At 30.6% G+C, this 18,138-nt stretch overlaps 1 protein-coding gene across 1 annotated transcript in view; it reads right to left on the bottom strand.

Annotated features, from left to right (window-relative positions):
- The window catches only part of LOC142318813 (growth factor receptor-bound protein 14-like), a 292,838-nt gene that overhangs the window by 161,460 nt on the left and 113,240 nt on the right, over positions 1-18,138 (bottom strand). The window contains exon 2 of the mRNA XM_075355321.1: positions 4,875-5,014. Coding sequence (XP_075211436.1) covers positions 4,875-4,994 — 120 coding nt within the window. The 5' untranslated portion in view covers positions 4,995-5,014. The remainder of the gene's footprint in view (positions 1-4,874; positions 5,015-18,138) is intronic.

Here is an 18,138-nt window from a genome sequence, read left to right on the forward strand (position 1 = left end):
TTAGAGATAATTCTTTCCTTCACAACTCTTTGTGGTTTTCCATCCACTTGTTACAACTGAAATGATCTAAATACCATAACAGTACTGTTGGTAAAGTAGCCGAGTTCAAACTAAAAAATGTTCTATCTTCACAGAAAGAAAAAATAGCAATATTTTAATAATCGCCATATTGAAACAGAAAATCCAAACATTTTTTTTAAATTCTGAAACTGTTCTCAAATATATTTAAGGAATATATAGCAAAACGTTGTAGAAGGCTGAATTTGCACTACCTGCAAAAGAGAAAAAAGCGGTACTTTAATACGTATATTCCATTAATCCAGCAGTTTCGGTTTTAAATAAATTGAACCTCTCATGAAGAACGTAAAATAAACAACGTTTAATGTGAATCCAAACTTAATTTTTCCATCGGTTATTTTGTAAAAAATATAGCTTAAAGATTTTTTGTTTGTTTTTTTTTTTTTTGTTTCGTGACGAATGCTAATGAGTATATATTTAATAAATTGTGTATAATGCTAAAGTAATAGTATTTTGTTAACCTATTTTTGTGAATAGAAAATTAGGTAAGCAGAATTTACTGCCGAATGGAGGTTAAGAGAATTAATTGTTTCAAGGTGTTCTTATTAAATCTGTGTATATACTCGTAGGACAAACGTCATTCTAGCACAATGAGACAATTTGTCTTTACGCTTTCTACAGGTTATTATTATTAAATTTTATTACAAAAACTTAAAATTTAAAATCGAAACTATCATCTGAATCAAAATACAGATTGATTAAAAACAGATATGGTGAAAATTAAACACGAACTTTTTAGCGAATACAGTCACAATTTGCTACTTGAAATATTGTCAATTTTTTTTTACAGATATATAATTCAATTTTTTTTCTTCATACAAGAAAAAAATAAAAGTTTGAAAATACTAAATAATAATGAAATAATTAAATGAGGAGTATATGGAAAACGAGATAAATACTATAAATAAACCAAAATTACTTCGCAAATCTGTTATTTGCTTAGAAATAAAAATGGGAATAGTGCCCAAATAAACAATAAAAAGAAATTCCAAAAAAGTGAAGCCGTATTTTAAATAGTTCACGTTAATGAAATTTTACACTTAACAATGGAATTATTTCATGGTTTATTATACCGTTTTGGCGTACCGGATTTTATTAATTTTAATATTTGCTTTCCTCTACATAATTTGACTGAGAAATTCTTGAAAAGCGAAAAATATAAAGAAGATATATGTAGCCTATACGAAGAAGAAGATGTATCTTTTATTTCAAGATAAAATACTTATGTCATCTAAGTAAATATACGAATAAAATACATACAACTGTGTATAATAAACGATACGGAACAATGGTATATAAAAAAAATCCCATTTGTAACAAAGCATAAATTTAAAATTATTCATAATATCTTATCAAAAAAGATGAAATTTTAATGTAAAAGAAAAAAAAGAAGAGATGTTACAGTAGTAACATTTCTTGGTGATTAAAATTGTAACAATGTAAAAGATAGATGAAATCCAATTACACCAAACTAAACATACAATTCCTTTCTTTAACCACAAAATACTTATTTTCTTCATGCTGTTCTTTTATGTACCTGTATAAATCATGATTATTTTTTTACCTTGTTCGATTATGAAGAATACGATTATTTAGTACATACGTCTCTACATCGCTAGACCTGAGTATACTGATAACTAGAACACGACAGGATGGCTGGAAAACAACTGTCACGTATCGAAGATATGTTAAAATACACCCTGAATCGGCTACCACCGAATTCTCCGCCCTCACGGAAAAGCAAAAGTTAACCCAGTCATCCAGCCCGATACTATATTTACATTTAATTTACAGTATGAAAGTAAAATAACTTGTCTATCAGTTTTATATGCGTCTATGCGACCGTTACTCCACAACCATTACAATTTTTTTTTTTTTAAATAAGGAAAACTTGTCAAGAACTATGATTAAATACTAATTAATTGTACTATAATTAATTAAATTTCGTACAGTATTCATGGAGAGAGGGTCTTTTAAAAAATACTTATTTGTAATTTCTTATTTAAAAAAACATTATATTAAAACGTATATTTTTAACAGTGAAAAATAAAAAATCTAGCTTTTCTAAGTATTTTTGCATGAATTGGCATAATAACAGTTCATAAATAATGAATCGAGGAACAAAATAATATTAAACTAGACTATCCTGAAATAGGACGATCACCGCATTTTTTTTTTCTAATTTAATGGGATAGTTTTTATCAAAACTGCATTTTTTTTTATTTTAGAATAAGTTAAGATGAAAGTTCAAGAATCAATTGCAGTATTCTTTTACTCACGAAGAGAGGCTTTTTAAAAAGTTTACATACGTAAACTCAATTTTTTTTTAATATTTAAATTAGCTATTTTTATATACTGTATGTATTTTTTATATTAAATAAATGTACTATCGTAAATGTTCTTTTGTTGTGTACCGAGTTAAAAAGTGTACAGGCGCGTTTATATAACATTTATTGTGCCGGCTGAACAACTTAAAGCCGAACCGTTACAGATTACACACATTTCCCACATGTAACATTTTTGACTGAAATTCAAATGGAAAAAAAATAAATTAAATTCTATATTCAGATTAGCAAAGGTTTAGATGGTTATAATTTTACAAAAGATGTTCGATGTTATCGTTCTGCACAACGATGCACTCACTACTTTTGTGTTGGAGTGATCATATTGTCACCTGACGCAAAAGATTTCTAATGGAATATTTACCTTTCAGCTCATCGATAGTATGGTAATCTGAGTCATAAGCCCCGAAGGAATAAATCGTAACTAGAAAAATCTCGGAAAACCGAAGGCTACGGGCCTCAGCTCACAGTTAGTTCTTTTGTAAAACCCGCATGAACGCGTGCTAGTGAATTATTTGATGAGGGACACGATATTCCGTCTTGGAAGAAGCTGTATTCTTTTTCACCATCCGTTAACTGACCGTAGAATTCTTCGAAAATTGTACGGTATACTTCTTCTGTATTGAGAGTCCGGTTAAAAAATATTGATCCCGCAATACGATAACCAGAAATAGGACACCGCACACCGAGTTTTTCATGTAGTATGTAATGGACGCTTAAACATCCCGCGAGGATTTTCAGTCATCTGATACATCTGGTGTTGTGCGAATTAACTTGTTAAGATAAATGAAACCATGCATCGTCTGACAGGAAATACAGTGTCTAGTTTATCACTGACAATGCTTTTGAGAAGTGAGTCGCAGTAATTATCAAAACATTTCGGTTTATCTGTTCTCTAAGTTACTGCAGAGTTGTTACACGGTATGGTTTCAAATTTAAACCGTGAAGAATCTTCCCATAAAATGTGCATTTTATCTTGCGATAACTTACGCATAGAATTTTTCGGACTGGCAGAAATCTTTATTTGAGTGTAGGTTGTGGTGTTTGGAGTCCTAACGGAAGGTTGCCCGTTTCGTTTTGCGTTTGAAACCGATCCCGTTGAACCCTACTTTTTAACCAAATCTTGTATGTTACTCTTTGCTGGATTAGCGGTATTCGGAAAATTCTCCACGAATATTTGACACGTTTCTTAAAAGGATTCAGAACGCACAGAAGCTTCCACTAGAACAACCCTTTCCTAGATTGAATAAGGCACACAACTGCAAACAACGAAACTCTACTGCGCTGAAGCATGAACAGTTTACAACTGATAACACGAGAGTAGTAACAAACACTATCAACAATGGCGCTAATAGTAGCAGCGTTAAAGGTGACGCAAACAATTGCATTACGAGTCGGCTGGATTCGGTTTAAAATTGTTCGCACAGACAACTTTATAAATATTGTTTATATATAATTAAAATTATTCTTAATAAATATTATATATTAAAAAAAAAATAATTTGTTTTTAATTTTTAACGGGTGTTCTTCAAAGCAGAATAGCTTTTTGTAATCTACAACCAGAGCGAAATTTAAAATAGTGTAAATGAAAAAAATTTGAACCAGTTTTCAAATGTAGACTGATGTTTCAAACAGGGCTCTGCTTTGTTGGAATTTGTTTATCATTTACTTCTTTACAAAAAGTTTAATAAAAATAAACTAGATATAGTAATAATAAACAATAGTATAAACAGAATATAAAAATTAATATTTAAAACAACTTTTTTATGACAATACTTATCATCGGCGAAATATATAAGAATTTAAAATCAGAAAAATTCAAGAATTTAATAATTATAAGAAAGTCCTCCCGACATTTTAAAATGATAATGTAAAGTCTTAAACTACTGTTGAAAAACACCTTCCGTATCTTTTTTTGTGCTGGAGGTGCCATACACAAATAGGGTTAAGACAAAACAGAACTCCTTCCTTCCTTCATTCCTCACACTCCCTTTGTCTCTTTCTTCTTTGCCAACAAGCAAAGCCCGACGAATGCAAGTGACAGTCGGCTCAAAAAAAGACAACTTAAAAAAATTCTCCACGCACTGTTACAGGATTGAAAGTTAAATGGTATTTATACTCTCGGTGAAAGCAACTATTAACAGTACCTAAGGTAGCTTAAAAAGTATGATATTTTTTATCTATAAACTATTATATATGTATCTCCCTCAGAATATGAACTATGATTGTTTACACAATACTAAATCTAATGCGCTGAAAAACTAACGGAAGGGGAAATCACACACACAACCTACAAGAAATCTTTTAATAACAATTAATGAAATTACAAAAAAATTACAGAAGAAATGAATATTTTTTCCAGCCGTCCAAAAAAAATCCAAAACAAAAAAAAATTAATACAAAATCACTTCACACTATTATTAGCCTAATTAAAAATCCTAACTCAAAGCCTACCTGTTTCTCATTTAACACATTCTTATCGTTTTCGGTTTCACGTGTATATAATCCGAGTACATTGGGGAGTCGCTCGTAACTAGTGCTGGAGGACTCCACGCAAGCACACTTCATCCTCATTCCAAATAATGACACTCTATCTGTGAACACAAAAATAAAAATTAAATTAATGTACAGAATTTATTGAATTAATAAACAAATGAGGATGAACACATAGAAAAAACAATAAGAGGTTAAAGAAAAATCTACGAAATATTTTAAAAAATAAGTAACCTGTTCATGAAATGCAAAAGATTTTAGACTTTCTTTTCTGTAATCATTCGTGAAAGCAATTCGATACAATGCTCAATTCCTTACTAATAGGCGGTAATGCTACACATAATTGCAACATCTTATACTCTAATCATACATTTAAGTATTCTATGTCTTATTTTTCGATAATATTTGATCTCAACACATCTTAACGCACAGCTTAAACTACACTTAACGCCTAAAAATCCAGGTAATTCTAAAGGACTCTTTTTTCCACTTTCTTACATTTTTTTTGAACTTTTTCTTCGCTTAATACAAACCCATATTAATCTCAAAATTATTTTGCGATCATCTCCAAAAAAAACTTGAATTTTGTTCGTAGCTTTGTTATTATCTCCTGCAAAATTTAATTATTTCGCAACCATAAAAAATAAAAATCCATGTGAATATTTATAATTCGAAAAAATAAGAAAACAAGAATACTGAATTACGTTGTACTTATGGATGGATTTTCGGATACGAGATCCGGTTTTTACCTGTTAAGATCTACACCTGTAAATAAGCTTATTATTTAATCACTACAATCTAATCAGTCTTTGGACAGGTTATTCGACCATTATTCATCACGGTATTACACAACATATTAGATGCACATGTTCCAAAGCGCACGCTATAGATCAAGAAAGTGTTTGCAATCCAGAAGAGAAAAGAATGGAGGACGAAGAAAAGGGAGATAATGAGAAAAAAAGATAAACCCCAGGCAATGGTGTATGAAATAAATATAACTTATCACAAGATAACTTCAATCCAGACACTCAAAAAGTACGCTACTCTTTGTTGGGATACTGGTAAAGTTTTACGCAAATATTTGAAGCGTTTCATAAAGAATTCTCCCATTTTCAGGTTCTTGTCCTCCCATTTTTCGGAGGACGAAAACATATTTACTCAGTATAGAAGGAGTAGACTATAACATGAATTTATAGTTTATTAATCGGTTAAAAAATAAATACTATAACAGAACTGTATTTCCTCTAGAATTTAGCTGTCTAAGAAACACCTAAATCCGGCTGAAAAAAACAAATTCCGCGAATTGTATGGTTTATAAAGCAATTTAGTAAAGCCTTCCACTGGATCGGTAGATTATTTTGTAATTTAAAAAATATATTACGAAAGTTAGATGTAATGCAAAACGTTTTTCGCGTTTAAAAGTGTTCTTAATGAAATAATATAGAAATTAATATACTTTAGTTGGTGTATAGTGTACACTATTTTATTTTTCTACCTAAACAACATTTCTTTATAAGATAACTGAATATTTTTCTTCATTTAATCAGGTTATAGATCACTCATCTCTTCTTCAGTTAGTCTTCTAAAATGAAAGTATGAACAGTGAAGATGATTTTCACGTAAGCCTACCTACTCTCCTCCAGAAATTTGACATTTACTTCTTTTTTACTACAACCTCACTAGTTGCTGAGCGCAATAGATATTACAAAAAAAGCACATTTAATTTATTTGATTAATATTACACTCCAAATTTGTTAATTTTACGCTAATTTCCGAATTTAATTAATAAATGAAGAACTGTAAAACCTGAAAAGAGATGTGCAAATGTATCTAAATATTCTGTGCGTTAAGACCGTGGTATGACTTATGATAGAAAATATCCGAATTTTTTTTTTCTGGGATTAACTATCTTTTCTATTTTCCAAGCAAATAAATAAATGAATCATCAAAACTTAAAAAGCTATTGCAATGTTCTTATTTCCGTACTGTCACTTTCGATTGTTAAAAATAAAATGGGCACGTATTACGTGTATCTGAATTTTAAATTTCTAAACTGATTAAAAAAAAATCCCTTTAGGCACGCCGTAAGGCGGAGGTAGATTTTACCAGTGCTAAGTAGGGGATAAAAAGATTTCCAGCTTAAAGTTAAGAAAAACTTCAAATGTACTCAATACACAATGTTTGCATGTGAAAAAAGTTTCACATGTTTACTGTACGACAAGTCCTATCTTCTTACAATTCCAGCAACATTTTGATCATCCCTTGCCGTAAGGATTGGTAACATATCAAAAATCGTTTCAGACAAATGTTTTAGATAATGTTTAGAGAACTAACGATCGCGTTAAACCGATTCGATACTGCGGCTATTAAATAAGGGAAGTACAATTTTTTGTCTTCGAAACCGCATTTATTCCACCCCCTGGGCCAAAGGTTGGTGATATAAAAAAACTTTACGTGGTTAAGTTTTAGGATCTTATTCAAAGAATAGTAGAAATTTTAAACGAATGCGATAGTTTTCTTAATAGGAACATTATAGGGATTTTTTTTTCGAAGAAGCCCCCTCCTCATTTCTACCACCATGGTCCGATTTTGCCCATTAACGAACTCAACCGAGATTTTGGGACGTTATATTTTATGTATAAATTTGAAGTGATCGGCGGAAAATTACAGCAATTATCGTGTCCACAAGAAAATTAAATATATGTATAAATGTATATATAAACTTTAGAACTGACGGTGGTTTTGGGGTCTGGGGATGTGAAACGGAAAGATATGCCGAAATTTTCCGGAAGTTGAATCATGGTACCCATTACAATAGGTATCTTATGAAATCTACGTATTACAGGTTACAATTATTGTGTTCGGTATGCTAAGTTTCAATTTGAAAATTACGAATTGGAAGAAAACACATATGTGACCCCATCCCATATATCCAGTAGAGATATGGTTTTACTTTTACGGTGTATTGTGTTAGAATGATGTGCGTGCGAGGGTTTTGTTTTGTAGTCAAACAAAGGCAGGGCGTGATAAAGTACTTGCGTTCATTGTTATTGTGTTATGTTCATTCAATGATTTCCACCAACCCCCCACCGTTATCATTATACGTACAAGACTACACAATCACACCAACACCATATTTCATTTGACATTACCCGTACAACACAATTTATCAAAATATGTCAAAACATTGCACGTCATTACATTATAGCTTACACACCACATCTATACCAAACAAGTATTATACATAAAAGCGTTACGGAATAAACGCAATATTCTTACCACCAATACAATGCAGCTGTGTGAATTATTCAATAAGGCACAAACATACTTGGACAGATAAATCAACAGACGTTTTTTCATTAAATTTATTCATTACAAAGAATCTGAATGTCATTTTAATTTAAATAGCTGTAACCAGTTAACAAATCATCGCTCTCGCTACTTTTATTTGAAGATTGTGGATAAGATTGTGGATAAGATTGCATACCTAAAGATTTTTAGGAAGACGCGATTCCTTTTTCTCAAACATCGTTCTTTTTATGATGCAACCAAATACTGATTTACAAATATATTTAAATTAAATTTACATCAAACCTGTTACAGTTCGTCATAAGCGCGCGTGCACGTACACACAAATATTAAAAGGTGATGTTCTAAATTACTCAAAGATTTTGCAATTATTTTCCTAAGAATTTAAGGAAGGTACATAAAAGTTGTTTTCCATTTTAAATAAAGTTTTTTTTTTCCTTTTTTTTAGTTCCACGCATAATCATGTTGGTTCAACCACATTTGCCACTGCATGATACCACGAAATAATGTATTGGAGCTCGATTATATTTTAACAACCTATAGAATTGAGATTCTGTTTATTATTTTCCTCTAAACAGATAGTCTATAACTTTTATCACATGACCAGCGAAATGTTCAACCTTTAACAAGGTTAGGAATGGCGGGAACCCTCATACCTATACGTGAAGGTTCTGTAAATTTTTTATTCATATTTTCAACTGATCGACAAGTTTTTTCTAAAGCATTTTTAAACGGGTTTATAAAGATTTATATAAACTCAAAATTTATCATCGAGGTAAGGGTAAATACTGGTATTAAATTAAAAAAAAAAAATAACAAAACTAATGTTTTGTTTAAATAATTCATATTTAAGATTATTTTAAAATAACTTTTTATGATATCTAAAGAAAAGTGATAAATTTGACCCGTTGAACCCAATTATTCAAGTGCATTTCTTTTTCATCAGAAAATAAGTAAGCTGGTAGGATAATTTTCAACTTTTATCTCTGGAATTTTTAAACTATCTTAATTATGGAAAATTCAGAAACATTACTGTTAGCTTTTTATTATAAAAACTTTTTTTTTAGAAGTAAAAATAAGTAAATGTATTTTAGTTTGAAGTATCTACTTCAAAGTATATGTAATCCATTGGATAAATAAACACATAGATCGGGGATAAATATATTTTTCATATATTTATTTAAAAAACAAAAAAAAATTATACATTTTATTTAGAGAAGGAAATTGGCAAATATATACATTTCGTGTCAGATGTAACAGATGCTACGTTGTCTGCCTGTAAGTTTTATGACAGACGTTGTTCGGCTGCTATATTTGACTTCTTTGCCTGGTATATATTACTATGTTGTTGTATATAGGTATAGATTTGTTGAGATTTATTTTTCGTACAATACGAATGGCATGAATCTGTCAACGTCACCGACTTATTGTCACAGTAAAAGTTTAATTTTCTTCACGAGGAAGAAAAATTGAATTTCTGTTGTATTTCACACGTAATCTATTTTTTATAACAGTATTGTCTAAAGGTCACTTAGAATGTTCTTTTTCCTTTACAAATTAATTTACCTATATATAAATTTAAAAGTTATTTTAATTAAATTAAGCTCATTTCACCAACATTGTAAATGTATTGATAATCTAAGGGAAAGCTCCAGATGCTAGATAAAAGACTCAGAATTGTCAAAACGGATATTGGAAAACTATAACCAGTGCCAAAAGATATCGACAATCTTCCTAAGACAATCCTTGTTTTGCTCGATGTCATTGCCACATTTGTTAACGTAGAAAACTAAGAGAACAAAAACGAAAAGAAAAAGGTTATTTTGTGATTTAGCTTTGTAATTTCATCCACGTTTCAAAGGAATGCACACAATGCTGCACATAAAAGATATATATACATACTTAAATATGAATTCGTTATCAGTATTACAGAACACATTACTATAAAAAAAAGGAATTGCTGAAATAAATAATTTCCACGGATCAGCTATTTTTTAAATAAGATTTTAGTTTATTGAAGTAATGTCTAGCTTTTCAAGTTCAATATCAATTTTAAAGAATTGCAGCCACCAACATAACACATTTTTGAATTGTTTTATATCTTTAACAAAGTTATAGCGGCTGAATTTACATACAAATAGACCACTGTTTTACATGTATCACATAATTTTTATACGATATTTCTGTTGCAAATAATGATACGGAACCTTATCATTTATGCCTAAAAGTACAGTAATGATATGGGTTGATAGAACACTCCATATTATCACTAACAACAAAACGTTTACAAAACATGTGATAATCGTGTGATAAAGTACTATGCATGATAATTGATTTGTATTTGATTCTAAATCTTAATTTCTTTTTTCTTGAAAATGAATACAAAATATATGAGTAAACCGGTAATTCATCCAAGTTATTGAAAACTTATAGTATTACAAACTAATTTTAATAATAACATTTCAATTTTAATCTTGAACAAAATATTATTAAGACAAAATGATTTAAAATATCCAAAAATAATAAAGTAACATTTAAAAATCATTTACAACAATAAACAAATTTCAACAAAATAAGAATCACGTGTAAAACAAAATCATCATCCTTAAAGAAGAAAAAAAAATTCTTTCAGTTTATTACAAATAATAATAAGAAATAAAAATGATCATAAAAGAAATTACACAATTATAAAAATATGTATATAAATAATACTTTCCATCAACATAATAGCAATAAACAGAAATTTAAAGAAGCATATAAAGGATATTGGTGTGTCAATTTGTATTTTATATAGATCTACAGTTTTACTCCGATGATCGTGATGAAATTTTGCACACTAAAGCTGTGTTATTTACACATGTAGTACTGTGTGCGAACTGTACCGCTACCTTGTCGTGACTGTTTCAAATTAAAAATGGTCTAACCCATCTGAAATCCTTAGATAGGCTGTTTTCACTTTACACATGTACGCGCTTCGACTTCTTCGAAGAGGATTAATCAAGGTCATGAGACGACAGTCCGACAATTAATCATTTTTCATGTTAATCTTTGCTTGCACTAAGGCCTCTTCTGATCGCATCAACTTGCCATGGAACTATTCCTGGTCCTACATAGTAATCACTGAATTTTCTACGAACTTTCATGGTTTCTGTGATACCACTGCCTCCAACATTTGGAATGGAAGTAGGTCAGATTCGGAATCGTCAAACGAATATTCAAAATTGTATACGTGAAGGAAATTATATAGAGTACAAGCAACGAGTATAACTTTTTCTGCGTTTTCAGGCTTCATCTCAAAACGCCCGTAGAATACTCGGAATCTTGGCACCGGTTAGCCAAAGCATTTTCTGAGGTACGCCGGGCTCTTAGTAGATGATTATTAAATATTTTTTGATTTTCATTATTCTGCGAAGATTTTGGGTAGGGTCGCAGTAAACCTCTGTATCCCACCAGCACAAAAGGCAATGGGTCTGAAGTTCCTGGTAGTGGTTTTGATGGAGGTATATGCAGCGTCCCTTGTTTTAGATGCTGAACTAGATTGGAGGTTCTCAGAACACCGCCATCACTAGATTTCCCGTATTCTCCTACATCCACGACTACAAACTTGTAATTTGCTATAGTCAACAACAATATTGAAAATGAACCATTATAGTTAAAATACAGTGAACCGCTATTTGGAGGTGCTGGTATCACTACGTTCCCGTCAATTGCATCAATGCAATTTGGGAATGGCCAATAATAGTTAAATGTTCTGTATAAATAATGAACCAAATAAGTTTTTCTTTTTTTTTTCTTTTCTTCCGTTGTTCTGTAAGAACTCATATAAGCAGCAGGCAATAATTACGTTCTCTTCGGCTCGATCCATGACAGTATGTTTCCGTCTACGAAGGAGAGTACTAATGCGCTAAAAGAAAATTAAGATAGAAGGAATATGCGCACAGTTTTCAACAGTAATGGAAGTTCGGTACGAGCTCAGTGCATATGTGTAAATTAAGACGGTCGAAGACAGTTACGTCACGGTAGCGGTACAGTACGCGCATAGTGCTACATGTGTAAATCCACCTTAATAGTTTTAAACAAGAGGAAAATGTGTAAATCCACCTTAATAGTTTTAAACAAGAGGAAAATGTTATCTAAATTTCATTTTGAAAAAACTATCCTCACTCTCTTATGCTAAATTTTAACGTCCAGCTTTCCAGTTTTCCGCAAATATTTCGAAAACGATGAGGAAATCGTTTTCCATCGACCAACGTGGAAGGTGATTTTCTAAAAGTTCATAAAATTTGCTACAAAATGCAATAATCCCGCACCAAGAGCCTTCTTAGTTCCGAAGGTATTAGCAATTAAAATTTAAAATTGGTGCAAAATTATTTTGTTCTTTACCCCTAAATGAGTATGTTACAATTTCATCTGCTATCTCCTTCTCACCCGTTTTATACCTCAATGCCGATCTCACTAGCTCAATGTTAGGGTTCAAAAAACCTGTAAGCTGAATTTCAAGTAACATACAGAGCTGCTGAAGCTTAAGATCAAACGAGCGTCGAAGAGCTCGAGGTACACGTTAAATAACGTTCAAAGCCGCGGGTAGCCGCTATTATATATAAAATGAAATAAAAATTCTTCAGTCACGTCAATAGTAAAATTATCTGAAATCGAATAAAATACAAAACATAATAATAATAATAAATTATATTTTTTAGATTAACTAATATAATATCTAAACAAGGTGTATTAAATTATTATTATTATTATTATCGTCATGAAACCAATATCACTTAAATTTTATTTTTCATATACGAGTAATTTGTTTAATGCAGTTAGAAGAAAAATTAGACAATCAAAACAGTAAAATGATACTTTTAAATGATTGTAAATCCGTAAATTACTTGAAGGAAAGGAGAAAGAAGAGAAAAATAATGTAAATTCAAAATACATATCAATATTTGTGATTTTTTTTTTAGTTTATTAATCCTTTATAATCTCCTCCGTAATTCCTAGAGACCCTATTTTTTATCAGATCGATATTTTGTATTAATTAAGAAGTAAAAAGTGAACTTTTATACACCTTTGTTTTATCTATATTAAATTATAATATATTCCAGACATTACACACTATTCATAAATCGATCCTTATATAATTTTGAATAAATCGGAGCTCCGAAAAATACAGAATCCTACAATTTAATACAAAATATCAAATAAACTTGGAAAAAATATCTTTTCCTATTTTAGGAGTATAAGAAGCAGTATGCTATTTTACTAAAATTCATGTCAACAAGGAAAATTTTTTTGCTGACATAAATCACCAATTAGACACTTCTGATTAACAATATGAAATAGCGTTAGAAATTTAGGAAGAAGAATTACATGAGTTTTATGAAAAAAACAAAAACAAACAAAGATCCACAGTAACTATCGTTTATGGTGAATGCAGATAATGTAATCATTGCAGATAAATATTATTATAATAAATTAATAAAGTTACCTCCACTTTTTATCGTTTTTTTTTTTTTTTACTTAATGCACGTTTTTTTCCTGTTTAGCCACTGGGAATCACCATTAGGTATTACTTCAAAGGATGGTATATATGAGTGTAAGTGAAATGTAGTTTTGTACAGTCTCAGGTCGACCATTTCTGAGATGTGTGGTTAATTGAAACCCGACCACCAAAGAACACCGATATCCACGATCTAGTATTCAAATTAGTATAAAAGTAACTGCCTTCACTAGGATTTGAACCTTAGAACTCTCGACATCGAAATCAGCTGATTTGCAATGACGGGTTCACCACTAGACTAACCCGGTTGGTTAACGCACGTTTTCTAAAATGACATAAGTGCACCAAATATTTTGACGAGCTTATAAAAGATATTCTTTTGCAGAAAAAATTATTCCAATAAAAGTAAAAAAAAAAATTATGAGAATAAATGATAAAATCATTATACGTTACATACCTATGGAATCAATGTATACATTAAATCATTAGGATAGATATTGAACTGGCTTCGAAATAACAGTTGTGCAGGCGTGAAACTAAATCCGTGTTTGCAAATGGTTTAGTTAACAAACATAGCTTTACAAGAGGCCAACGCTTTATAAAGATTAAATGTATTATAGAAAAAAGAATCTATTTTAATTGTATGTTATCGGAAATACACGAGTGTTAACGGAAAAAAACGATGAATGTCGGTCGTTTCAATGACGCCCATTTGAACACATAATTTTATACCTTCTATTATCCATATATTACTTAGTAAGTGGAAATAATTACATTTTAATTTTACATAAAAAAAAAAAAAAAATGGTAGATCTTCTTACAGTAAAATTAAATATTTTTACAGAAGTAATTACACTGTCTAAGTTATTTTTCATTAATTAGATTATGTAATACGTATATACCAACGTGAATATAGGAGTGAATGAATGAATAAGAATAATAAATCTATTTAAATAATAATGAACCAAAAACTTAAAATGATTTCTATAGCAGTGTTAACTTATTCATGGCTTACTTATAATTAATTCAAAACAGTTAAATAATACAAAACTGTTTGTTTTATTCATTTCACTCAAGTATTATACAAGACTAACCGTAGTTATTAAATGAAACTCATTATATCTTATATATCATGAATTAAAACAAAAGGAAACAGATGGAAATTGTTCTGATTCAGAAGCATAAAAATTTGAATAACATCTCATAATTAGCACGCCAGCTTTACCAGTCTAGAGAGAATCTGTGATATATTTTTTAATACTATAAGCATTTGAAGCTTGAATGCTTCGAGTGAATCACCCCGCCTCTTTTTTCTTCCTCTCATCAACATAAACACAGTTGTAACGCTGGTATCATTGTGCAATCCATGAATTTTCCCTTAAGCATTTTATCAAAATAAAAAAAGAATGCTACTAGCAATCAAGTAACCATGATAAAGTAATGAAAAGTCTCTATTGTCAATACGTGGTACAATGTATATTATATGTCACACGTTTTTACCAAACAAAAAATTTTAACAAAAAAATAAATAAAATTTATAAATTTTCTTTATGTGCTTATTAAAACTTATTAAGAACATATGAACAGAAACACCGAATGCCTCAGGGAAAATATTTTATCAAATAATTTGGAACGCATTTTCGCTGTCAAATTCAATGGACACAGTTTTTAACAATTTTATCCATTAACAAATTTCATTTAATTTCCGGGGGAAATTTCCAACTTCTAAATAAAACTACTTTTTTTAATAATGTGATTTACTATTTCAGGACTCACTTTAAGGATAAAAGTAGAAATTATAGATTTTCATCCAAGAATTTTTTTACTCAAAAGACAAAATAACGTAAATTTTTAAATGATCAAACTATAAACAAGATAAAAAATAACGGATTATTAACATACAACAAATTTACGATTTCACAAAATTACACAAAAATAAACAATTATTCCTGGCGGATCTCCGTGGCGGAGTGGTAGCGTCTCAACCTTTCCTCCGGAGAACCTGGGTTCGAATCCCGGTCAGGCATGGCATTTTTCATGCGCTACAAATTTCAATTCTCATAAGGCAAAATGACCGAAGCAGTCATGCCCGTCATCTCATAAAAAAATATATATATAAGCGAAAAAATTTATCAGGCGTGAGTAGAAAACGAAATTTCAACCGGAGTTGTAGCCAAAAACTAACCGTTAAGAACACACTGTGGGGAGTATGAGTGAAATATTCTAAAAAAAAAAAAAAAAAAAACGGATAAATTTTAAGTTATTCAGCAAATTTGAATCATTTTCTAACCTCATCGAGATATTACCGAGGTAAGAGAACGTAAAAAGACTGAAATCTGAAAAAATAATGATCATTTTAATGCCGGGTAGACTGATACACACGAACTGATCTTACAGCGAATTAATTTTTATAGTACGCAACAAAAATTACAGGAAATTTTTTTGTTAGGAATTTATTAGTAATTTATTTCTGCCGGTAATAGATAAGAACTAATATCTGCCTTTCAGCTACATAAATAATCGGAAGACTGGTTATATACCAACATAATATTCTATATAACACAGTTCGGTTCTACCAATATTACTAGGATAATTTTATACCGATAAATTATACAATCATAAAACTGCTACATCATTTTTTTGTCATTAATTCTAGAGAAAAATTAATATCAACATTAAATTTATATCAAATTACTAGTAATTTATTTTTCAGCGGTAATTTATAGTGACTAATTATATAACATTACAAATTCAAGGTAACGAGTAAGAATTTACTTGGCTGACCTCCCGCTTATCTGTATTACACTAAAAAAAAACTCGCCATTATGTACACTACAATGATTGGTGACATTAATATATAGGTATGCTAATTTGTTTTTTGTAAACAGACATATTTTAAATATTTTTCTCTATTTATTTTTATTTGGTTAAAAGACGGATCTCATAGAGAAACTTGAAGGACATTTTAAAACTTCTTAAATATTTTTCCATATACCAAACGACTCCAAGGAAAACTGAGATAGTTCCTTTACGAATCCTTTATCAGTTCTCGATTTACTTTTGAATTACTGGAAAAAAGTTTTCTCCAACACGTAATTAATTACGTTGGTCAACAGAAAATCGTTGCTCACTGACCTGTATCCGGGTAAAAATTACTCGACCTCGAGAGGGATTGTAACCGAGATGAAAGCCTGCTGCCTGAAGAGACTTTGAAGATTACTCTAGGTGGGTTTGTTTGTCTGATGCTACGGTTCTTCCAAGGGTAGATAATTTCTTCTTATTATCCACTCCTTTTCCTTATACTTATTACACTATTCCAATTCCTTAATTGTAATTGGTCTTTGTTGTGTAAAGCAGACCTTCTTCAGATCTCCTTCCCTAACCCACCGGGTTGGTCTAGTGGTGAACGCGTCTTCACAAATCAGCTGATTTGGAAGTCGAGAGTTTCAGTGTTCAAGTACTAGTAAAGGCAGTTACTTTTAAACGGTTTGAATACGAGATCATGGATACCGGTTTTCTTTAACCACACAAAATAATCACGAAATCGTGGATACCGGTTTGGTTTCAATTAACCACACATTTCAGGAATGGTCGAACTGAGACTGTTAGAAGACTACACATCATCTCATACATATCCTCATTCATCCTGAAGTGATACCTGAACGGTAATTCCCGGACGCTAAACAGGAAAAAAGAAAATCCGCCTTCCTAAAAAAGCACTCTCTTTATCTTAAAATTTAAAAAGGGGTTTGGCTCGCACTGTTAAATTTTTATTAAATTTTTAAAATAAATTTCCGAAAATAAAAATACAAGCCATTACATGTTTTTATTATTGTATTCATGAGAGATTAATTTTTTTATTAGTTAAGCACCTCAGCTGTAACATTTATTGTGCAGCTATTGGATTGGAAGGCTTGACCAGTAGAGTTTATTTTCTTGCGTCTATTTCCATTAACAGGAACTAGCAGAAGAAAACAGAAAACAGAAAAAGACTCCTAGTCGAGTTCAAAGGCCTTTAACAATTACGAGACGGCTGCACTGGTTTAACATGGACTTAGAACGGGCACTCTCTACGCATCTGGGAATTCATTAGTGGGATGATAATAGGCACAACCTATCGGGTGATCGGACGTTTTGTACAGCATGCTAGTGGCACATTACTCCCTCAGGGTTGACAAGTTTAACAAAGCTGATCAATAAAAATACTATACTTACAAACTATTTCCTACATCAAAAATCGGTTTTTCATGAAAACCAAAGATAGACCTACGAACAGTCAGTCTCACACTTTTAATGAAGTCGACTTTAATGAACTATAATTTTTTTCTTAAAAGAAAATGGAAAGTAATGAAATGTAGTAGAAATAACAAAGATGGACCACTGAATGTGAAAATAGGAGGAGAAAAGATTATGGAGGTA

The sequence above is a fragment of the Lycorma delicatula genome, chromosome 2 (assembly GCF_047948215.1).
Source record: "Lycorma delicatula isolate Av1 chromosome 2, ASM4794821v1, whole genome shotgun sequence".
NCBI lineage: Eukaryota > Metazoa > Arthropoda > Insecta > Hemiptera > Fulgoridae > Lycorma > Lycorma delicatula.